Here is a 24897-nt window from a genome sequence, read left to right as displayed (position 1 = left end):
GTTGAGGTAAATAAAAATGAAAATACTACCTCCCTAAATTTGTAGAATTTTGTGAAAGCAGAGCTTAAAGATACATTTATAACATTGAGTGCACATATAAAAAAAGAAGAAAAATTTAAAATAAAAAGCCCAACCTTCCACAATAGGAAACTAGAAAGAGAAAAGCAATTTCAACTCAAAGCAGAAGAAAAGTAAAAATTAAAATTAAAGTAGAAATTCCTAAATATGAAAAACAAGAGATCAATTAAAAATCAACAAATACAAAAAAGTCAAAATCATTAAGCCTATGGCCAGGCTAACAAGGAAAAAAGAGAGATGATGTAAATTACTCTTACCAGAAATTAAGCATGGACAATGTACAGATATCATGGACATTAAAAGGATAATCAAGAAATAGTATGAACAACTTTGCATCCACAAAATTGATACCCTAAATGAAATGGACCAATTCCTTGAAAGACACTTTCTGACAAAACTCATTTAAGAAGAAACAGACAATCTAGTTAGACATAAATTTATCAAATAATTTAGATCAATACTTAATAATCTCTCAAAGCAAAAAGCTCCATGCTCAGATGAGTTCAATGGTGAATTCTACCCAACACTTAAAGAAGAAATCATGTGAATTGTACACAGTCCCTTTCAGAAAATAGAAGCAGAGAAATATGCCTGGCTCATTCTGTCAGATCAACATTACCCTAATACCAAGCCATGCAAAGGCATTACAAGAAAAGAAAATCACAGAAACATTTCTCAGGAATAAAGATGCAAAATTTCTCAACAAAATATTAGCAAATTGAATACAGTAATGTCTACAAAGAATAATATATATAATACAACCAAGTGGGATTTGTATGTGAAATATAAGGCATTATGTACAAAACAACAGAGGAAAAGTTAAAAAGAATATTGAGATCATGGTAAAGAAAAAAAAATTTTTAATCACATTGTATGTGATGTACATGACAATACTATTGGGTTATTATCACTATTTCTAACATAAGGTTTATCTCCAGAAATCTACCTAGAAGAATCAGTTGACACTAATGTGGGTGGAAATGGCTCTCATTATGAGACTGTAATTTCCAAAGTGGAAGATAGACAACTCTCATTTCCAGATCTCCAATGGGGAGGCATGTGATTTGTATTCTGCCAGGAAGATACGCTTTTGTGAGATTGAGATGGAGACATGAAGTGAAGTGAAGTCACTCAGTCATGTCCAACTCTTTGTCACCCCATGAACTGTAGACTGCCAGGCTCCTCCGTCCTTAGGATTTTCCAGGCAAGAATACTGAGTGAGTTGCCATATCCTTGACCCCAAGGACTGTATAGGATTTTTCAGGCAAGAATACTGGAGTGAGTTGCCATATCCTTGACCCCAAGGACTGTATAGGATTTTCCAGGCAAGAATACTGGAGTGGGCAGACATTCCCTTCTCCAAGGGACCTTCCCAACCTAGGGATTGAACCCAGGTGTCCTGCATTGCAGCTGAATTCTTTACCAGCTGAGTCACTAGGGAAGCCCAAGATGGAGACATAGCAACCCTCAATGCAACTTTTCTTGGGGGGTTTATTTACTTCAGATATAAAGATGGAAGCATCCAATACTTAGAGCTGACATTGATAGAGCATCTGACATGTGATCTGGAGATCACTGTACCAGATGATAATGGATGTGCTGTTTTCTCTTGAGATGCCTTCCCATGTGGTTGGTATTATTCTTGGTGAAAGATCAGTAGAGTTTGATTCCCTTAACATCTTGGAGAATCTGTCTGGTGCCAACTAGGCTTAAAAATCATTTTCCTTTTAAGTTACTGAGAAGATACTGTTTGTTGCAGTGAGAACCTTAAGTGATACATGTCCTAAGACAATTGTGGTAGATTAATATTTTTTTGTATTAATGAATTATTTTTATTTTTCTTGTTTCTTGTCCTTCCACACTAGACATTTGCCTTGAGTGGCTCCCAGGCTGTGATGTCATAGCAAACAGGAAGAAAGAAAAATGGAGTCAGGTAAAGTTTTGAAGAATTATGGTTATGATTCTCAAAGGAATAGAAAGGAATTTTGGGCTAAAGTTTCCTTTTTGTGATTGTAGAAGTTGTTCTTGGAACTGTGGGTGAGGGGAACTAAAAAAAGAAGAGTAAAATAGACGTTATATGGCCTAGAAATGGGGCAGTAATTATCTAGAGGGATTCTCTAGACAAAGGACGTTGAACATCCACTCATATATCCATTTCACACAGGTGCTAGTAATTCCCCTACCAGCGTTGAGGAATCCCATCAGTGACCACAGCAATGCGGCCTCCACCCAATGGAGAACTGAACACTGTCTGCACCCTGAAGTTAACTGTTCCAAGTCTCTCTTATTGGAAGCTGTCATGTGACTATTGACTGCTTAGCAGGAGTAATGCTTAACTGTGCTCCATGACTTTGAACACTCTCATCAGACTTTTCCTGTGTACACAACACTCCAACTCCATCCCAGTACAAAAGTAAATCCTTGAGTAAGACCATGGGGCTGAGGATATTTAGAGGGGTGGTTTATGTGTGGGGAAACAGTCTACACTGAATAGAACACCTCTGATATCTCCAAAGTGGATGTAAATGTATCCCAATTACACAATTAAAAGTCTCTCTAGAGTCAATATGCATGATTTCAAACACAGGTTCTAGTGAGGTATCATACTAGTCATTTATACTATATTTAATCATAAATTAAATTCTTCTATGGTTAAATACTATCTTCACATTTTATTTCATCTTTGCAAACTTTAAGCCTCAATGAAAATGCATCTTATGACATCAAGTTTAGTGGCAATTATTTGACATCTTGAAGTTGCTCATTCACTCGTTCTTAACAGATAGAAACTGGTTAGGAAATTATGGTCCTTAGAGAATATTACACGGTAGTGGTTCTTCCTGTTTCTTCTTGAGGTATAGAATCTCAACATGAAGTTTCATGCTCTCCTTTTGGAATCCCTCCTGGAGAAGTCGTTCCTGTTCCTAAAAGGGAAAGTGGAGACTGAACACACACAACTTAAAACATTTCCCACATTTACTAAATTATACCTATATTAATCCCTCATGGGTTATGAAACTTCTTGTGGAAATCTTTTCCTCCTTTAATTTTCATTATATCCCTCTTTCTTGAGTCTACTATCAAAATTTTTCTGGGATTTATTTAGCTTCAGAAATATTCTTCTCTTATGGTTTCTAAAATATTAGTGACCCCTAGAATTAAATTTTTACCTCCTTCAACCTGAAACAACAGTCTTTAAAGAAAAACTGTCTTTTTCTATCTCAGCTCTATATCACACGAACTCCCAAATATATATCTAAGAAGGCAAGGAAGATGAAGGGGCACCATAGGAAGGTTACTACAAAATTCAGAATCACAAGAGGTGTTTGATCAGGGAATCTAGTAAGAGTCGCCAAATTTTGGAGCAGAGATAACAGAAATAAGTTGAGAGAAAGCCTACACTGGTCCATGCTCTGTTACAGGGTAGACATCCCTACTCGGCATAGAGTTGGAGAACAGCCCGGAGATCAGGAAGAAACTAGCAGCCTGGGTATGTGATTCATGGTACAACATGGAATCTCCTGGTGGCTCAGATGGTAGACAATCTGCCTGAAATGCAGGAGACCTGAGTCGGGAAGATACCCTGGAGAAGGAAACGGCAACCACTCCAGTATTCTTGTCTGGAAAATCCCATGGACAGAGGAGTCTGGTAGGCTACAGTCCATGGGGTCACAAAGGGGTCGGGCACCACTTAGCAACTAAACAACAAGATAGACTTCAATTATCAGAGATGGTTGGGGGTAGAAGCAGTAAGGAAATGAAATGTCTACTAGTGTTTGGGCTAGAACAGTCCTTAAACAGATATAATGCTCTAACTTCTAAGAACTTTTGATTCAGCACAGTGGAAGATAGAATGGAGATGCTACAATTGAATACCTGAAGTTTAAGGGCTAGCACCCTCTCTTGGTCTGCTATTAACTGGGGCCTCTCCTTTTCCATCTTCTCAGTCAGTTGCTTCACATGTTCCTGATAACTCGCTTCTTTTTCTTGCATCATCTGTTCATTCTTCTTTTGCATTTCCTCTAACATTTTGTTTGCAGCTTCTGCAGCTTCAGACTTCATGCGTTCCACTTAAGAAGAAAAATAAGCAGAGAAATATGAGAATCTTAATTTATTTTTATAGCTTTATTTTGGCTTTCACCCTTTTTACTTGTTTGCGTATCTCATGAGGAAAGCCTCTTGTGTTTATTTTTGCACTGAACAATCAGAATCTGACTGCCAAAGCAGGAGATGTGAGTTTGAAACCTTGGTGGAGATCCCCTGGAGGAGGGCATGGCAACCCACTCCAGTGTTCTTGCCTGGAGAATCCCATGGGCAGAGGAGCCTGGCAGGCTATACTCCACGGGGTTGAAAGAGAGTTGGACACAAATTAGGAACTAAACAACAAGAATAAATCAGAAGACAGATTAACATAAATATTGGTTAAGGAAAGAATCCTTTAAAAATATGAAATATACTTGCTATCTTTTGCACTGTAGTAATATTTCAGGTGGACCAATGTAGCTAACATTAACATTTCTGGGGCTTTCTAACTATCTAGAGTGTTTTCATGGAGAAGGCAATGGCACCCCACTCCAGTACTCTTGCCTGGAAAATCCCATGGACAGAGGAGCCTGGTAGGCTGCAGTCCATGGGGTCTCAAAAAGTCAGACACAACTGAGCGACTTCACTTTCACATTTCACTTTCATGCATTGGAGAAGGAAATGGCAACCAACTCCAGTGTTCTTGCCTGGAGAATCCCAGGGACTGGGGAGCCTGGTGGGCTGCCGTCTATGGGTTGCACAAGTAGGACACGACTGAAGCGACTTAGCAGCAGCAGAGTGTTTTCAGCTATTCTTACCTTCAATCTCTTTTTCCTTTTCTGTCAGCGACTGATCAGTCTGTAGAAGTGCATCAACCACACCCTCTTTGGAATCCAAATATTTCCTCAGTGTCTCTCCTGTCTATTGAGGCAGACCAAGTTAGAATTAGGAAATAGAGCTTATGGGTTCAAGGAAAACCTAGCAGTACATGTTTCAATTCAATTTCATTTTACCCATTTTAGAATTTATTAATGAATACTCTTTCAAACTGGCTTAAAACCCAACTCTAGATCCACCCTCAAATTTGCCTCAACTCAGTCACCCCAATGTTAGAAATGTAATCAGTAAAGCTGATCTTCTAATTGTATGGATTACAAACCTTATGGCTGTTCTTTACATCAGCTAATGGTATTTACTTTGGATTCAAAATAAAACCAGCAACAGCCCATCAGTTGTAACCTATTTCTCCCAAACACACTGGTCCAGGATAGTATCTCTTCTTGCCTGGACCATGGTATTCGCTTCATAATTGGTCTCCCTACTGCCTTCTACTCTTGCTCCCCTACAGTCTGATTTCCTGAGAGCAGCTAGCATCGTATCACTTTAAGAAAGATCACTTCACTCTGATGCGCCAAATCCTCTGCTGATTTTCCAGCTCTTTTCAAGTAAAACTGAAACTACTCTCAGGGCCCTCCAGGATACTACCTGGTTAGCCTCTGGCCTTGAGCATCTCTCTGACCTCACCTCCTGCCGCCTCTTTCGTTGCTCATTGCTCTCTCGCCACATTTGTTGGACAGAAACCATTTCATCCTTCTAGGATTTTCTGTTGTTTGAAGTTATCTTCTTCTAGATGCTCGCTTGGCTTACTTCCTGACTTCCCTGAAGACTGTTGAAACAGCACCTCACCAGAGAGGCCCTCTCTAAAATCCTACATATAAAATAGGACCATGTTCCCATCCTCTCCTAGGCCTGCACCCTACTTTATTTTTCTTCAGGGCTATTTTTGTTGCTGGGATAGCAGCTTCTAGAGTCACCCTAATATTTTTCTCCCCTTTGTTCTTAGTAATAGAACCTATTTTTTTTCCCCATCAGGGCACATCATGGGCCATGATAAAACACTGCATTTTTTTAGTCAATCTCCCTGGTAGCTGGAGGTGGCCATATGATTAAAATTTGGCTAATACCACTTATGCAATGGTGTTATATTGGGCTTTTTGCAGATCACCTTAAAGAGAGTTGACCCAGAGACCTTTCACTCTTCTGTTTCCCCCCTTTCTTCCTATCTGTAATACAGAAGGAATGGGTGAAACTCCAACAGCCATCTTACACCATGAATTGACCTTGAAGATGGAGGATGGATGCTAAGGTGCTGGAGCACAACAGGAGAGTCTGGGAACAGCATGATTGTGGAATTGTCATAGCAGCCTGGACCCCTCTGCCTTACTTCTTGTATATAAGAGAGAAAGAAACTTTTGTGTTTTTAAGACACTCTTGTTTTGTTTTTTAATAATATGTGCCCAAACCTAATTCTAACTGATATAAGCTGAGTATACTGGCACAGAAGCATACTTATGAGCCCAGAGTTTCCTATTAGTGTGTCCATTTCAGCTGTACCACTTACTACCTATACATCTTGGGTGAGTTATTTTACTTCCCTCAGTTTTCTTATTTATAAAATGAGGACATTGATATCATGTACTTCACAGTGTTCTAGTGAGGATAGCATGAGTTAAGCCCATTTGTTTCCTAACACAAAATAAGGTCTATATGTGAACTGTTATTATTATTAGATTGGCTGTAAGCTATACTTTGTTGATTGCTGATGAATACTTTGAAAGAACTTGCTTGTTTTTAAACTGCACTAATCCCAGTTACCAGAGAAGGCAATGGCACCCCACTCCAGTACTCTTGCCTGGAAAATCCCATTGACAGAGGAGCCTGATAGGCTGCAGTTCATGGGGTCGCAAACAGTCGGACACAACTGAGCGACTTCACTTTCACTTTTCACTTTCATGCACTGGAGAAGGAAATGGCAATCCACTCCAGTGTTCTTGCCTGGAGAATCCCAGGGACGGGGGAGCTTGGTGGGCTGCTTTCTATGGGGTCGCACAGAGTCGGACACGACTGAAGTGACTTAGCAGCAGCAGCAGCAGCAGCAATCCCAGTTATAAACATATTGTTAGGCCTGAGTAGAATTGTTGGATGATAGAATGACTAAATTATTAAATAAATTCTGCAAAAGTTTTTGAGGGCTCCCATCTGTGCTTCCAAGAAGCACTACCATGGGATGAATCTGGTATTCATCTCATGGTAGTTGGTCCTATTGAATAAACCAGTGAATTGTCAATGAAAGCCACAGGCACCATTGACCCACTGCATTTTTGTTGTTCCCACTGTAGTTTGAAAGAGTCACTTCAGCAAGGCCCCAGAAAAGGTGATGAGTATGTAGTTTACCTGTACCCCCTTTCTGGGGACCTGGTGGTACTTATCCTTCAGCTCATTCATCTTCTTAATAAATATATAATAACATCCTGGTTTAGAAAATGTTCCCTGCTTCACGTCTTCATATAGAGGATGAAAACTGTCCTGAATTAAAGCCATGCAGTAATCTGAGGACGCTTTCATGTTCTGTTTACAAAAGTCATCTAGCTTTGCTTGTAGCTTGTCCTGTGAGGTGAAAAAGAGCACAAATGGCACCGTGAGCCAGGATGAGGATGTGAACCAATGTGGATTACTGGGAAATGCTTCTCCTGCAGAGAATGTGGCACATAAATATAACACACCCCTCACCATGCTGGGAGATTCTGGAAAACTCTTAAATAGAATGCTGGTTTAAAAAATGCATCTGCTTCTCTTTAAGTTTATCTGAAGCTTTTTTCCCTATAGTTTTTTAGCTTCAGAGAATGATTCTCAAAGCATAAACACTGCTCCATTTGAAACTTCTCTTTTTAAGTTCCTAATAGTTTACCACACAATTGTCCTTATGACAGGCCTGCAAGAAGTTCCTGGTTCCACCAATTTGTGACTTAGTGACCCTCAACCTTCATGAAATGAGATTTCTTTGTTGGTAAAACACAGGAAATTGTATCTATCTCATAGATTCCCTGTCAGGATTATATGCAGCGGTACAAAGTGTTAAGCCCAGTGACTTCTCTGTAAGTGCTCAAAAGGGTCAATGATTAGTGCTATATTCTTTAAAGTAATAGTACTTTTGCATATTTTCTCAATAAAAGGCCAATGAAGGTAATGGAGATTGTACTGCAGTTAATGTCTGCATGGAGAAAGCCTACAGAACAGCATTTTTACCTACATTCAATTATAGAAGAGAATTTGCATGTTTCTTTCATCTAGAAAGACATCCATAGCCTGCTGACTTTCACTATTTAGTTTCATCAGAACTTTTGAAAGCAGGAAGGTATGATTTGTAAAAGTCTGCCCTACAAGTTGGGGAAGGAATTGTAATCTGTCAAATGATAATTTGTCATACAACAATCCTTCCTTAATTTGGAAGAACTCAGACTTGAGTCCTCAAATAGCATGCTAATGATTGATTTCTCGTTCTTGTCGTTCTGAATATTTATTGTTGCTTTACATTAAACACAATAAGTTTTTAGGGTTTTCACAAAGAAGCAAATTCTCCTATATTATTAGCAGGGAATATGAAACCACTGTGTCTTTGACTAACTTCAAATAAAAAAATAAATTTAAATAATCTTATGCATATACAGTGTTACAGTTTACTTGTTTGATTAAAATATGGCATCTATAGGGTAGAAATTAATAGATGAGGATATTTTTAATAACCATAGTTGGTCATAGTACCATAGTCTCCAGGACTAAGGCTAAGAACAGTCTGTTCTTTTAGTAAAGAGTGCAAATGAGTACATATAACTGAGGGCTGCTATCCTCTGGGAGGACTACTTATAGCAAGAGAGGCGTATTCACATTGTTGTATGGAAGAAACCAATACAATATTGTAAAGCAATTATCTTCCAATTAAAAACAAAAAAGAGAAAGGCTCAGATTTTTCTTCCTCTCATTAACCAAAATAGCAAACATACCCCTAATTTTTTCTGAAACACTTGGTCCACATCCTTGAAAGAGTGCTTCATGAAGACTTCAATGGCCTCTTTCTCAGTGGCCGAGTGCAGGTCTAGCAGTTCCTGGAGGGTTTCCGTGGGCAACTTCAGCTTCTGGCCCATCTGCTGGTCATAGTGGTCAATGGCCTTTTGCACTGCAGCCAAGTTCTCAATCTCGGCCAAGGCCAGGACTGCACTCTCCATGCAGGTCAGATCCCCACTGCTGATGGAATTGACATATGTCAGCACCAGGCTCTCTAGACCTATGAAAGGGAATTTAAAAAACAATGACTAAGAGTTGGTGAGACAGAGGAACAAGCTGTGTTAGTTTATTCCTGAGCATGCAAATTTAATCATTCTGAGTCAACTGATCATGCACTTTTTATGCTTTTCAAGTGTTACAAACAGTAGTTTTAAGAAATTTTAAGAAGAATTGTGATGGGATATTTTGTTACCCTCTAGGTTCAGAATAGTTTAAAGCTTCCCTTTCCTCCTTCTTCCTTCACCCAAACGAAAGCTATTGGAATAAATGGGTTAGAGTAAGGATATTTTGCAGACAAGATGGTAAGTCTTAATCTTTTCTTAGCCTTCCTGAATCTCTCTTTCTTTTTCTTAATGAGTTCCCCTTCCTTTCTCTATTCTAAGTCATATAAAGGTCAAGGAGAGATTTTAATGTACACAAGCACATGTGTGTGTAAAGGTAAGTGTATATGTGATGCATCTCACTAGTTCTGGGTCTGGCCTAAATAAGAGAGTCTTCCTAGATATTCTTTCATCTGAGCTCCATGCAGTGTGATCAATTCATCCAAGTCTGCCAGGGAATTCTGGTTTTAACACTGAAAGTCTTACATACTAGGAAATCCCAGCCTTGGGAAACTGGAGTGGTTTGTGGCCCTACAACTACCAGTTTTTGGCTACACTAAGCTATCACCCCATACTGGTCAGATGCCATTGTTCAAAGGTCTACAAATAGCAAATGCTGGAGAGGGTGTGAAGAAAAGGGGACCCTTGTACACTGTTGGTGGGAATGTAAATTGATGCAGTCACTATGGAAAACATTATGGAGGTCCCCTAAAAAATGAAAAATAGAGTCCTCTTATGATCCTGAAATCCTAATCTTGGGCATATATACAGAGAAAACGACTATATGAAAAGATGTGTGCACACCAATAATAATAGCAGCACTATTTATAATGATCAGGACATGCGTGCATGCTCAGTCACTTTAGTCATGTCTGACTCTGCAACCCTATGGATCGTAGCCCACAAGACCCCTCTGTCCATGGGATTCTCCAGACATGAATACTGGAGTGGGTTGCCATACCCTCCTCCAGGGCAATCTTCCTGATCCAGGGATCAAACCTAGGTCTCCCACATTGCAGGTGGATTCTTTACCACTGAGCTACCAGGGAAGCCCCAGTCAAGACATAGAAGCAATCAAATGTCCATCAACAGTGAGTGGATAAAGAAGATATGGTACATATATACAATGGGATGTTACCCAGCCATAGAAATGAAATAATGTGATTTGCAGCAACATAAATGGGCCTAGAGATTACCATACTAAATGAAATAATCAAACAGTGAAAGACAAATATCATATGATATCACTTATATGAACATGTGCTAAGTCACTTCAGTCATGTCTGACTTTTTGTGACCCTATGGACTGTAGCCTGCCAGAGTCCTCTGTCCGTGGGATTCTCTAGGCAAGAATAGTGGTGTGGGTTGCCATTTCCTCCACCAGGGGATCTTCCCAATCCAGTGGTTGAACTCAGGTCTCTTAGGTCTCCTACATTGGCAGGAAGGAAAATCAATAGTAAATAATCCAGATCTAAACAACTTCATCCATTCTGGAAAACTATTCCTCCTCCAGATATTTCTTTTAGTAAATAACATGTGTTCAAGTAGTCGCTTAAGCTCAGAATCCTGGAGTCAATCTTAACACTGCCATATCATTTCTTCCACATACCTACATGCCTTCCCTCATCTAAACTTATGGATTTGATATTCAAAATATGTGAGGATTCTGCTAATTTTGACAGTCTCTATTGCCACTATCTTAGCCTACATAGTCCCCATTTATTATAAAATATTGCAGTACCATTCATCTTCTTGTTGCTTCATGTACATCCCTCTAGCACATTATCTAAAACATTCTGAAGGACTGCATGAAACATAAATTACATATCTTTACCTCTTTGCCTGTCATTCCTCAAGATCTTTTCACTGGGCTCAGACTTTAACCTCCTTGAAGTCACCCGCAGGTCCTTTCAGGTATGGTTCCCTGTATTTATCCGTGTTTAATCCTTAGGGTTACATAAATTGCTTAAGTACCTTTTGTTCCCATCATGTTGGAATGAGGATTATGCCCAGTGGTTGGTACTTGGCAGGCACTCCTAATCAGAGTGCCTAATCACACATTTTTGCATTGATTAACAAGAGAATTGTGTTAAGGTGAGAAGCATAGCCTCACATACATGGAATAATTGCCTTTTCCTGACTTTGTCAATAACACACCTCTCCTGGAAGGAATTTCATAAAAATGGAGTTGAGAAGTTGGTGGAGAAGGTTACTACACCAGGGTTAGATTCTAGTTCTTTATCTTTATTCATCTGACTCATGTGAATATTAGATAATATCAGAAATAGTTTTAGTTCATATGTAAAATTCACACTGTGACCCTTGTGGTGTGTTTTCCTTGGCATCATTAGACTCTGTATTTGTCAGAAGTAATCCTCATGCCTCCCAATTCTGTTGTCTATGATGGGCAGTAGGAAAGTCCAGGTAAGGAAAGAGAGTAAGAGGGACTCACGAGGCCCATTGACTGTGATACCGCCTGAGAGAGTCTTGGCCTTGGAATGCCTGAGGATGTAGAAGCAGAAGTCTGCAACTTGTTCTCTGAATTCAGGGTTCAAATCTTCCTCTTGTAGGTGCTCCAGGTGGCTGAGGCACCTCCTATGAGCAGGGGGATCAAAGATGAAGCACTTTTTCTCTGGGAAGAACTTTCGGATACATAACCGAGGTTCATTAAAGTTTTTAGTTTTTTTATCATTTCCTAGAGGAAAGAAAATCAGAGGTTTTACAGCTTCAAGCTACTTCAAATATATACCCTTCATTTTTGTAATTTGCACAAATCCTATATAAAGAGGTAAAAAGTAACTAATCATGGATCAGACCCAATAATTAAAGGGGTAGAGAAACGAAATTTCTTTCCTTCTCCAAGAAGGAAGTAACTTAAAATTAGATTGCACTGATTTATCTAAGAAACGTTTCATTTCCTCTAATAAAACGGATAACAAAGTTATAAAATTATAATTTTCAGCATCTGCATTGAATTGGTCATTCTGATACTGTTTTCTCTTTTTCTGTTTGCCAACCATGAGTCCCAGTAACCTTGCTTTAGCTTCAGTGAATACTCCAGGTACTCGTCAGCAGTGATGGGTTGTCCATCTAGTTTCAGCTCCAGGGAGAAATCTCTCAGAGTCCACACAAAGTCTGGAAAAAAGCTCACAAAGTTGGCTGAGTCTTGGACCTCATGTTCATCAGGTGAGGATTTTGCCCTGATTCGATGTGTCAGCTCTGTCACATAGCTGGGATGCTAACATAGGAAAACTGCAGAAAAGGAGTAGCACCTTTTATGCTACACTGTTCCCCAAAGCTTATCTAAACTAATTTTTCTTAATTAGCTCATTCATTCATTCCACAAACACTTACTGAGCAATTACTATACACCAGGAATTGTCCTAGGGACAAACAACATTGTGATGAGTGAGAAAATGCTACCATCTATAGTCCTTGAGGGCTTCCCTGGTGGTTCAGAAGGTAAAGAATCTGCCTGCATTGCCAGAGACCCAGGTACGATTCTCGGCTTAGGAAGATTCCCTGGAGAAGGGAATGGCAACCCACTCCAGTATTCTTGCCTGGAGAATTCCATGGCCAGAGGAGCCTGGCTGGCTACAGCCTATGGGGTCATAAAGAGTCGGACATGACTGAATGACTAACATACACGCATTCTGCAGAGGGGGACAGATGAAAAACAAGTAAACAAAAATATAATAAACCTGAGATATTGATAATAGTTGCCTTGAAGAAAAATGAATCTCAGCTAAACTTTAGAGAATAACTGTGTGTATCTGTGCATGGTGCTGCTTTAAGTGGTGGTTCAGGTAAATTCCTTCTGAGGTGATCATTGTACAGAAATCTAAATGAACTGAGAGAGGCTGCCATGTACTAATGCACCGGTGAGGAAATAGCTCCTGCAAAACCTCAGAGGGGAAATCATTGAGGGTGTCTAACATACAGCAGGGAAGCCAGCGTGGCTAGGGCAGAAGTCCTGGAATAGCTAAGGTCCAGACTATGTAGGCACTGTAGGCTACACTGTAGAAAGTGTTTGAATTTTAATCTAAATTTAATGGGAAGCCACTGAGAAGCTTTAAATTGAGAGGAGAATATGACCTGATGTTTGTTTTTAAAACAAAAACTGGCAGGTGCTGTACATATGAGAGGCAAGAGAGAAGAGAAAGAGAAGGTTAGGCAGTTAAGAAGATAACCCGGAGGCAAGAAGATGGAAGCTTAAACTGAATATACCATTGAAGAAGTGGTGGGAATTAGCCAGCCTGGGCAAATACCTATGACAGGGGAGCTGACCAGACTGTGTGCAATAGTTTGTAAGAAATAAAGAAAGGAATTGTCTAGGATGAATACTAAGCTTTTGATCCAATAATCTCTATGAGTGCTATGGAAATTTACTGTGATGTTGAAGGGGTGCTTTTGGTCAAAAATTTAAGACTTTTCCAGAGATAATTCCACACACGTATGGACACCTTATCTTTGACAAAGGAAGCAAAAATATACAATGGAGAAAAAAGTCTCTTAAAGTGCTGGGAAAACTGTTCAACTACATGTAAAAAAATGAAACTAGAACACTTTCTAACACCATACACAAAAATAAACTTGAAATGGAAAAAGATATAAGTGTAAGAACAGAAACTATAAAACTCTGTAGAGGAAACTATAAACTATAAACTCACAGAGGAAAATATAGGAAGAACACTCAATGACATAAATCATAGCAAGATCCTCTATGACCCACCTCCCAGAGTAATGGAAATAAAACCAAAAATCAACAAATGGGACTTATTTAAACTTAAAAGCTTTTGCACAATGAAGGAAACTATAAGCAAGGTGAAAAGACAGCCTTCAGAATGGGAGAAAATAATAGCAAATGAAACAACTGACAAAGATTTAATCTCCAAAATATTCAAGAAGCCCATGCAACTCAATACCAAAAAAGCAAGCAATCCAGTCAAAAAGTAGGCAAAAGAATTGAACAGAGATTTCTCCAAAGAAGACATACAGATGGTTAATAAACACATGAAGAGATGCTCAGCATCACTCATTATTAGACAAATGCAAATCAAAACCACAATGAGGTATCATCTCATGCCAGTTAGAATGGCCTTCATCAAAATGCCCACAACAAATGAGAGGGTGTGGAGAAAAGGGAACCATTTTACACTGTTGGTGGGAATGCAAACTGGGACAGCCACTATGGAGAGCAGTGTGGAGTTTCCTTAAAAAACTGGAAATAGAAGTGCCATACGACCCAGCAATCTCACTGCTGGGCATACACCCCAAAGAAACCCAGATTGAAAGAGAAACATGTACCCCAATGTTCATTGCAGCTCTATTTACAATAACTAGGATATGGAAGCAACCTAGATGTTCATTGGCAGACGAATGGATAAGGAAGTTGTGGTACATATACTCAATGGAATATTACTCAGCTATAAAAAGGAACACATTTGAGTCAGTTCTAATAAGTTGAATAAAACAAGAGCCTATTATACAGAGTGAAGTAGTCAGAAAGAGAAACACAAATACTGTATATTAATGCATCTATATGGAATGTAGAAAGATGGTAATGATGATCCTATATGGAGGGCAGCAAAAGAGAAACAGATGTAAAGAATAGACTTTTGGAGTCTGTGGGAGAAGGCCAGGGTGGGATGATTTGAGAGAATAGCATTGAAACATGTATATTGCCATAGGTAAAATAGATGGCCAGTGCAATTCGATGCTTGAAGCAGGACAACCAAATCCGGTGCTCTGGGATAACCCAGAGGGGTGGGGTGGGGAGGGAAGAGGGAAGGGAGGTTCAGGATAGGGGGACACATGTGTAACCATGGCTGATTAATGTCAATGTATGGCAAAAACTGTCACAACATTGTAAAGTAATTATCCTCCAATTAAAATATATTAATTTTTTAAAAAAGATCCCCCATATATTTCTACTTTAATAGTGTCAGAAGCATGATAATATTCAATTCATTATAGTCACAAATATTTAAGATTTTTGTGTTGTTTTTGCATGTCAAGTTTGAGATGTTTCTTACACATCTAAATTGTGTAAGAATTTTGTACCTGAGAGTGGTGGTCATGATTGCTTATACAAATGTTACCTGAGAGTGGTGGTCATGATTGCTTATACAAATGTTATGGTAACTGACACAAAGGTGCTAGTGAAAGTCCAAGGGTGGATGAGACGCCTTAGGGACTAAAAGAAGAATAGAAGCTCAAGAATCAAAGAACTACCACACTTAAAGGCCAAGAAGAAGCTGAATGAGAACATGAGTTTTAGAGGATACCGAGGGTTTGGCAATGGATATTTGTAAGGGGAGGTGATCAAATATGACTGCAGTTTTGTCCCCTGAGGTGGACCCAGGCAACTGAAGTATGCTCACCCTCTTCTCCGTCTTTGGAATGTGCACTGCACTTGCCTTCCCCATGCTGGAAGCTGCACGAGGCCACAGCCTCCTTGAGATAGTAATGTGGTGCTAGGACCATCTGGACTGTGTACTCACCAGGTTCAATTTAGGCATCTATGCTGCTGCTGCTGCTAAGTCACTTCAGTCATGTCCAACTCCATGCGACCCCATAGACGGCAGCCCACCAGGCTCCCCCGTCCCTGGGATTTGCTAGGCAAGAACACTGGAGTTGGTTGCCATTTCCTTCTCCAATGCATGAAAGTGAATCCCGTTAGGCATCTATAGAGACCTTTAAAATTTGGCAGGTGGGTGTGGAAATCTGTTAGTCTTCCAGTCACCTAAGAAAGCATACCTAAGTAAATTCCCTTGCTTATTAAACCTGCCACGTACCAATCTCAAGTGATCTGCCATCCTCTTTTGTCTCTCCTTACTGTCTGGGTGAGCTTCCCAGGTGCTACCAGTGGTAAAGAACCCTCCTGATAATGCAGAAGACTTAAGAGAAATGGGTTTGATCCCTGGGTTAGTAAAATCCTCGGGAGAAGGGCATGGCAATCCACTCCAGAATTATTGCCTGGAGAATCCCTTCGACCAACGAGCCTGGTGGACTACAGTCCATAGGGTCACAGACAATCAGACACGACTGATTCAACTTAGCACACCCATGCATACACACTATCTAGGGACTGGGGTCAGCTTCAGATTACACACAGGAAGCTCCTGAGGAGATTGTGACCCAAAAATATTAACTCGGATGAAAGGCACACAGAACCTTGTGCAGCTAAGTGTCTGAGGATGATGTGTGAAAAGAAAGGCTTGGGCTTCGGGTGGTGATTGAGGTAAACAGGGATGGTGAGCATAAGCATAGTGGGATTCATTAAGAAGGGGACTCCTGAGTTCTTCTGCAGTGGACCACCACTGTAACTGGTGATTAAAATGAAGCTGTTCTTTTCTAGATTTCATGTTGTCTAGTCCACAAAAAGGATACTGTAGTTGGTCCATGGCCTGCTGATTGATGATTCCCATGCTGTTGTATACAAAGGTGCTGCTCAAGAGAACCACCAGGACAAAGATCCAGGAGTCATTCTGGTTGTCTCCCTAGAAGTCATTGGAGAAGCCACGCCAAGTAACTAAGAGCACATGATTCCAGTTCAGATGGACAGACTCTGACCCAGCTGTCTCTATTTTGGAAACACATTAATCATTTCCCTATGCAAAGTTTTATCCATCTGTACATGATTTTAAAAACATAAAATCAATGGTGTAGTGAAATTTAAATAAGACTTTATCTAACTGCACATGAGAGTGTAAAGCAAATAAGCACTTGATCAGGTAATAGAATTGAAACCTCTCTCTGGAAGTGAGATAATGATCTTCTATTCCCATGACATGTCTTGATGAAGCACCTTTTAAACAATAGTTAAAATAGTTAAATAGTTAACCCCTTTAACAAGAGTTTTCTAAGACTTCTAAGAGTAGTAATGTATGATCCTTTATGAACAAAGCTGTTGTTATCAGGTCTTATACTCTGCTTTTCTCACTAATTGTGCAGCTGTGGATAACACTATTTCCACCATCTTTCTGGATTCCCACTCTGACAAGTCAGACATGTTTATAAATTTTCTACTTAGATTTAGATGTACCTTCAGTAGCTTTATTAGAATGTTTTTCCACAATATGAAAGGAAAATGACTTAAAAAGTCATTAGTCATTATTTTATGGGTCACAAAAATATCAGTGGGCCTTACTGAGCACTCTCAATGCTTATATGTGTGGCCAAGATATGCAACACTTCACATAAAGCTCACTTTGGATTGCTTCAAATTGCATTTGAGGTCAAATCTTGAGCACAAACAAGTAAATAAATAAATAAATTAAAGAAAATAAAAGAAGAATATAATACATTAATAGTATATATTTGAAGCACAATTCAAAGGGTGGGAAGTGATAGTGCAAGAAGGGCTACTGATTTGACATAAACAGGATTAGAAGATTTATTTCTTTACCTTCTCCACATCCCCCAGGCCCTCAGTATCAAGCAGAACCAGAGTATGGTCTGGCTTCTTGGGATGAGGCATACACCACATCCAGATGCCCTTCGTGTGAGACTGCACCGTGGAGCCCAGAGAAAAGCCTGCAAGAGGGCATGGGGAAAAGAGAGGATGGATTTTTAATAGCAGGTGGATTGGATCTGGAAATTGAGATATTAGGTAATAAAGTCAAGATTTAAAGAAATAAATGAAAGCATAATCAATATTGATCTTAATTATGAGAAAAAGAGAATTTAGAACATTCAGTACAAACTGAAATTTTTGTAATACCTTAGAGATCACTATAAACTTGATGTTAATCCACATATGTTTTAGTAAATGTTTTATTATTTATTATTATCTAGTTTTATTTATAGTTACTGTACTCCTTTCAGAAAGACACGTTTATACTTTAAAGAGGAAGTTAAGGCAAAGTGGGAAGAAAGAGTTGACTCTTATCCTTCAGCCCAGAATGAATGTTAGAAGCCCATCCCTAAAATGAAAATTAGCTTTCAATATCCCTCCCTGGTCTCTCACTTCCTCTCCTCACATTACCATGCTGCACGCTGGGAGTGTGGGTGGACAGAAGGGACTTGGCTGGACTCTGCCCTTGTCACTCACCCTTTTTCTTCCCGGCCAGCTTGTTCATCAGGTAGGACTTGCCTGTGCGGTAGGGGCCCACGATAGCCACCACCACAACAGGCTGCCTGATGGCAGACAGGATCTTCAGAGCTTCTGGATTAACCCGCAGTTGCCCATTGGTGTTCTCAATGAGGCACTTTGGGGCTGGCATGTGGATCTCTGAGGCCATGTCCAGGGTGTTCCCTGATCTTCAAGGGAAAAGATGGCATGAAAACCAACATTTAGTCAGTGAGCTGAGTGAGAACTTTACAGTTAGGACCAAAATTTGGTTTTCTCCTTGAACTTTTTTCCTTATGTGTTTTAAAAAGCCCAATGGTCCCTTTAAGCTTGTCTATAGACTAGTCCAAGGGTTCCCTTTAAAAATAACTTTATTTTGAAGGAGCTTACCCTTACACAAAAGCATACGTTGGACACAGAGAACTTCCATGTGCCATTTCCCCAGCTACCCTATTATTAATATCTTATGTAACCACAGACAATGATTGAAACAGGACTTTTATACTGAAACAATACTATTAACTAAGCTACACACTTTTCCCCATGTCACCAGTTTTCCTTTTGCCTAGTTGTTTTTGTCCTAGCTTTCCGTTTGCTCCTAGCGTCCGTTTCTGATCCAGGATGCAATTCAGGATCCTTTGTCGCCTTCACTCACTACCCTTGCTTAGTCTTCTCTCACCATTGGCAGTTCCTCATTTTCATTCTGTCTTTCATGACATTGTCATTTTGGAAGAGGACTGCCCTGTCATTTTGCAAAATATCCCTCTGTTTGGGTTTTTCTTATGGTTCCTCATAATTATATTGAGGTTGTTTTTCCTTTTTTTGGCAAGAATGCCGTGGTTGTGATGTTCTGCCATTCTCGGTGTATCCTGTCCAAGGTTCCATAATGTCTGCAGAACACACTCTGGTGCTGGGATGTTAACTCTGCTCGCTTGGTTTAGGGGTTGCCTGCCAGTTTTCTCCACTGTAGTTACAGTTACCTCCTTGTAATTAAAAAAGTTAACATTGAGGGAGATATTTTTGAGACTGCAGATATATTCTCCTCAAAGTTTCATATCATTTCTTTAGTGCTGATTTTAACATCCACTAATAATGATTCTTGCTTGTAACAGTTATTACCGTGGTGCTTGCCTGTAGGTCATTCGTACTTCACCATTCCTTCAGCATTAGCTGAGGTTCTACTTCAAACAAGCTATCCCGTCTTCTCTATTTTATTTCCTCATTTAATTATTTAGTTGTATCAGTATCGACTCATAGACATTTATTTTATTTTATTCTGTGGGGTTTAGTACTTTACTCTCACTCCCTTGTGGCTCAGAAGTAAAGAATCTGCCTGCCAAGAAGGAAAGGCAGGTTCAACCCTGGGTCGGAACGATCCGGGAGAAGGAAATGGTAACCTACTCCAGTATTCTTGCCTGGAAAATCCCATGGACAGAGGAACCTGGTGGGCTATAGTCCACGGGGTCACAAAAGGTCAGACACAACTTAGTGACTAAACAACAACAAACAAATTATTATTTACTTATTGCTTAATTTGCCCCAGATTTGTTCTTTGAGAGCTTCTTCAAACTGGCTCCTGGGTCGTTTGGCCATGCTTCCATCATATTCTAAGCACTTTTATACTTTGTGGCACCACAAGGTATTCCTGGTCCTTCTTGTACTTTGCCTGAGTCAGCTCTAGATTTGGCCATTTCTCCAGAAACCTTGATTCCCTTATTTGGATAATAGAACTTTGATGCCAGGATGTAACACTAGATGTGACCTTATTTCTAGGTCCCCTCATGGGCCAAATTCAGAAATACAGGTATGAATACTAGCACATGCAGATACATCTATATTTATTTCTGTCTTTCTGTATACAGTCTTAATTTCCTGCTGATGTTTTGAATTGGAGGATAATTGCTTTACAATGTTGTGTTGGTTTCTGCTATATAACAGCATGAATCATTCATAAGCACATAGATATCCCCTCCCTCTTGACCCTTGCTCTCACCCCACCATCCCACCCCTCTAGGTTGTCACAGAGTGCCAGGCTGGACCCCCTATGTTATATACTGCTCATGTTTCCTATTGCAGTTCAACACAACAGGAATTACTCAAGCTTTACCTTTCAACTCCATACTCTGACTATGAAAGCCACAGCTCTTATTATCATAAATTTGCTTATGTGCTCAGTCCTAGTTTATGCATAGTTTCAAAGTTGCTAATCCGTATCTTGGTGATAAATAGATTTACTAATTAAAGTGCATTATTAAGACATAGTTGTTTTGTCTTTAACCTAATATATATAGTCAAAACACTATTCTGAAATTCTTAGGTTAGTTCTTTCCTTCCTCATCCTCTTGAGCTGTTAGTTTATTCATTTGTAACACAGTTTCATTTGTTACTATTTCAGCTTCGCTGAGGACTCCCCCAGGTCTTGGTTGGGCTTCTGTGGTAGCTCAGAATCTGCCTGCCATGCGGGAGACATGGGTTCAGTCCCTGGGTTGGGGAGATCCCCCAGAGAAAGAAATGGCTACCCACTCCAGTATTCTTGCTTGGAGAATTCCATGGACAGAGGAGTCTGGCAAGCTACAGTCCATAAGTTTGCAAAGAGTCGGACATGACTGAGTGACTAACATTTTCACTTATTTCACATCTTGGTTAATTTTAGTGTGGGATTATTTTTTGAGTATGTGAAACATTTTGTAGTTGTGAGAGTCAGAGCTTTCCAAAAAGGTATACTCAGAGAAATGTCACTTTTTCTTCATCTGAGCACTCCATTCCTGTTCCACCCTTCTATTCTTGAAAGCTCAGTAGTGTCCGACTCTGTGTGACCCCATGTAGCCCACCAGGTTCCTCTGTCCATGGGATTTCTATTCTTACTACCTTATAATCACCCATTCTCTGAGAATAAACCAATCTAATTAGTTTCTGGTTGATACTTCCTAGATATTCTTTCCATAAATCATATATATTTTCCTATTCACATTTTTAATAAGAAAGATCACATTTTACAAATATATGGAAATCACTCTATATCACTTCATAGAAAGCTTGCTCATTCTTTTGGATGGGTGTCTACTCCATTAAATGTATATACCAAAGTTTACTTAAGCACTCCTATGTGTGGGCACTTAGATTGCTTCTAGTGTTTTTCAATTACAGTGCTGCAGTGAATAACCCTGCTTTCATATTGTTGCAGCTCTTTCTTCAGAATAGATGCTGGGGAATGAGGTTGCTCTGTCAAAAGGCAAGAGTGTATACTTTTGTTGCTTATTGCCAAATTCTTTTCCAGAAGAAGGGTATACCAGACTGCATTTCCACTGGCTCAGCTTGTATCCCATTTCCATAACATGGAGATTTTTTTTCTTGTGTCTCACATCTTCTGATTTCATTACAAAATTCCTGTCAAAGCTTTTCACCTTCAAATTTTGATCTTTGGATAGGACACCCTGAGCTGTCTCACCTCAGGCATACGTAACAGGCAGCCTGCATCTGGGGAATACTGTGTCAAACATTTATAGAATGTGAAACACATGCCATTCTAACCCAGTCTTGAATAGGTTTCTCCCAAGTCTGTTCCTGGGCAAGTTCTGGATCAGACTGAGACTCAGGGTGCCCAGCGGCTTCCTCCTCACAGGGACAGGCACTCCTGAGAGGCCACAATCCACACTGTCTAGTGACTCACTGCTTCTTAACCGTTCTGCATCTGAATTCATGTGTTTTCGCCCAAGACTGATACCTCTAATCTGAATTTCACTCTTCATGACAAATTGAAATTACAATGGAGTAATCATAGTTCAGACATACAAAACTAGAGTTGAGTGCCATTAAGAATTTAGTCTATGGCATATCCTAGCACCATGAAAAGCTTGAGTTTTCTCTGACCTGTATCACACCTAAGGACACCATCAGCTGTATTTGGGACAACATCTGCTACCTGCAACTTTATGGTTCAGGGTTCCCTCCTCCCCTCATCCTGTGGAACTTTAAAACCATTTCAGTGATTTAAACCAATTTAAAATCAATTCAGCAACCAATTCAGGTCCTTACTTTTTGCCTTAATTAAAATCCGTAACACATAATTGTAAGTAACTGGTCTTAGTTTTGACCTTTATAAACTTTTTCTATTTTGTAGTCAAGAGGAACACAAGTTTTTAAGTGCTTCTTGAACTTGTCTCCCAGGCTGCAGTCCTAATAAACCTTGAATAAAACACTTTTTCCCTGGTGGCTCAGAGGTTAAAGCATTTTCCTGCAATGCAGGAGACCTGTGTTCGAACCCTGGGTCGGAAAGATCCCCTGGAGAAGGAAATGGCAACCAACTCCAGTATTCTTGCCTGGAGAATCCCATGGATGGAGGAGCCTGGTGGGCTACAGTCCACGGGGTCACAAAGAGTCAGACACGACTGAGCGACTTGACTTTCATTTTAATCAGGTCATAGTTTCTGAAATTTTTGTTAACACTCTATATTTCACTCAATTATGTTACCAAATTTTGACCTCCTTGTGTTTGAAGATTGATTCTTTATTATCTCCATATATATCAACTGGCATATTGCTTTCAATTACCTCAGGTAATGAAGCTACTCTTATGAAACATGATCTTGTAAATGATCATGTTTCCTCTCTGAACTCTGTTCTATATAAAGTATTTATTCGCATGATTTTAGTCATGACCTCTTTAACCAGGACTTGATGATTTGATAATTTTATAGCATTAAGAGAAGTTGAAGTTTTCTTTTAGTAATGCCCTACTTACCTTGTTAACTTCAATGTCTCGATCCCTGTAACTGGAAGTGATCATGATAAAACTTTTATTAACTTTTTGAGATATCAACAAAGACAGACTAAGGGATGCTGGTTTTTATTCTTATCCTACAAGAAAGCATGATTGCTTCTATTATAGTTGCTTACTTCTGACTTTTGGCTGAAGACTGGAATCTTACACGATGCCAGTCTTGCCACCTATCTGGCTTCCCATTTCTCTAGGGATGGCTAAAATAAAAAGATTTTCTTTTTTTTTCCCTATGATAGTACTGTACTCATTTCCTTTTACAACAGTGGCCCACAAGGACTGCTGGCAAGAAGATTGTCTGGTTTTAACATGAGACATAGCACTTTTATAAAATGAGAATCAATCAGTTACTGACCAGAAAAAGCGGCTGCACAAAGATTTTATAAGTTCCCAAATAACAATAACCTGTAGCCTTTTTTTGTAGACCCTAAGTTCTAGCACTTGGAAAGTTTTCAATAAAGACAGAAGTGAACTCCGAGCTTTAGTTAGTGGGTTTTGTCAAAAATAAAAACACTTTAATAAAGTATCAGGAAAGAATCTTGAAGCATTCCTGGCTCTCAGTTTAGACTCTGCCTCTGCTGGAACCTAACTCAACACAGAGCTCAGCAGTGGGCACCTAGAGGACACCCTGCTGCCCAACATCAGACTTTCATCTGAACTCATGACAGATCAGGCTCTGCACAGCCTGTCTTAGTATGATTGCTTTAGAAAAAGTGTGCTGCCTCCCATAAATCTCTTCCCACCCAGCCTCAGTCTTACCCGGTGGAGAGATTCTGTAGAGACGAGCAGAAAGCTGCCTCAACTGGAAGGTTAGAAGAGCTTGTCCTCTTCGTGTTTCTTCTGAGTTTGGTTTCACTTTTCTCTCTCACTGGCAATTTGGGCTTTGCTTTATCCCTCCCCTCTCCTGGGGCTTCTCAGATTTTCCTCAGACAGCCAATGACAAGAAAGCAAAACTGTCAGGCAATGTCTGCAAAGAAATAGCACTGAAACTGAAAGTAGAATCTAAGGCTATTGTGGAAAATTCTGAAAGAGATGGGAATACCAGATCACCTGACCTGCCTCTTGAGAAATCTGTATGCAGGTCAGGAAGCAACAGTTAGAACTGGACATGGAACAATAGACTGGTTCCAAATAGGAAAAGGAGTACGTCAAGGCTGGATATTGTCACCCTGCTTATTTAACTTCTATGCAGAGTACATCATGAGAAACTCTGGACTGGAAGAAACACAAGCTAGAATCAAGATTGCCAGGAGAAATATCAATAACCTCAGATATGCAGATGACACCACCCTTATGGCAGAATGTGAAGAGGAACTAAAAAGCCTCTTGACAAAAGTGAAAGAGGAGAGTGAAAAAGTTGGCCTAAAGCTCAACATTCAGAAAACGAAGATCATGGCATCCAGTCCCATCACTTCATGGGAAATAGATGGGGAAACAGTGGAAACAGTGTCAGACTTTATTTTTGGGGGCTCCAAAATCACTGCAGATGGTGATTGCAGCCATGAAATTAAAAGACGCTTACTCCTTGGAAGAAAAGTTATGACCAACCTAGATAGTATATTCAAAAGCAGAGACATTACTTTGCCAACTAAGGTCCGTCTAGTCAAGGCTATGGTTTTTCCTGTGGTCATGTATGGATATGAGAGCTGGACTGTGAAGAAAGCTGAGCACCAAAGAATTGATGCTTTTGAACTGTGGTGTTGGAGAAGACTCTTGAGAGTCCC

The 24897-nt window shown here is 39.8% G+C and overlaps 1 protein-coding gene across 1 annotated transcript; it reads right to left on the bottom strand.

Annotated features, from left to right (window-relative positions):
* Window positions 1-2789: 2789 nt before the first annotated feature.
* LOC138073610 (guanylate-binding protein 2-like) lies at window positions 2790-24031 on the bottom strand. The gene is made up of 11 exons (XM_068965444.1): window positions 23933-24031; window positions 18379-18587; window positions 17734-17861; window positions 16716-16825; window positions 12357-12553; window positions 11776-12018; window positions 8943-9223; window positions 7336-7548; window positions 4920-5022; window positions 3955-4148; window positions 2790-3002 (listed from the first exon to the last, which is right to left on the bottom strand). Exons 2-11 carry the CDS (start codon window positions 18566-18568, stop codon window positions 2889-2891), a joined length of 1773 nt encoding a protein of 590 aa, XP_068821545.1. The 5' UTR covers window positions 18569-18587; window positions 23933-24031; the 3' UTR covers window positions 2790-2888.
* Window positions 24032-24897: the final 866 nt, after the last annotated feature.

The sequence above is a fragment of the Capricornis sumatraensis genome, chromosome 2, assembly GCF_032405125.1.
Source record: "Capricornis sumatraensis isolate serow.1 chromosome 2, serow.2, whole genome shotgun sequence".
NCBI lineage: Eukaryota > Metazoa > Chordata > Mammalia > Artiodactyla > Bovidae > Capricornis > Capricornis sumatraensis.
The sequence above is the reverse complement of the archived record's forward strand: the minus strand, read 5'-3'. Positions and strand labels throughout refer to the sequence as shown.

What these genes read in the sequence shown, in the direction of transcription:
- LOC138073610 (XM_068965444.1), bottom strand. Translation starts at nt 18,568, where the DNA reads ATGGCCTCAGAGATCCACATGCCAGCCCCAAAGTGCCTCATTGAGAAC. An exon ending in TGTTTCAGAAAAAATTAGGG is followed by an intron (nt 7,549 to 8,942) that starts GTATGTTTGCTA and finishes TTCACCTCACAG; the next exon opens with GACAAGCTACAAGCAAAGCT. An exon ending in AAAGGAAAAAGAGATTGAAG is followed by an intron (nt 4,149 to 4,919) that starts GTAAGAATAGCT and finishes TTTCTTCTTAAG; the next exon opens with TGGAACGCATGAAGTCTGAA.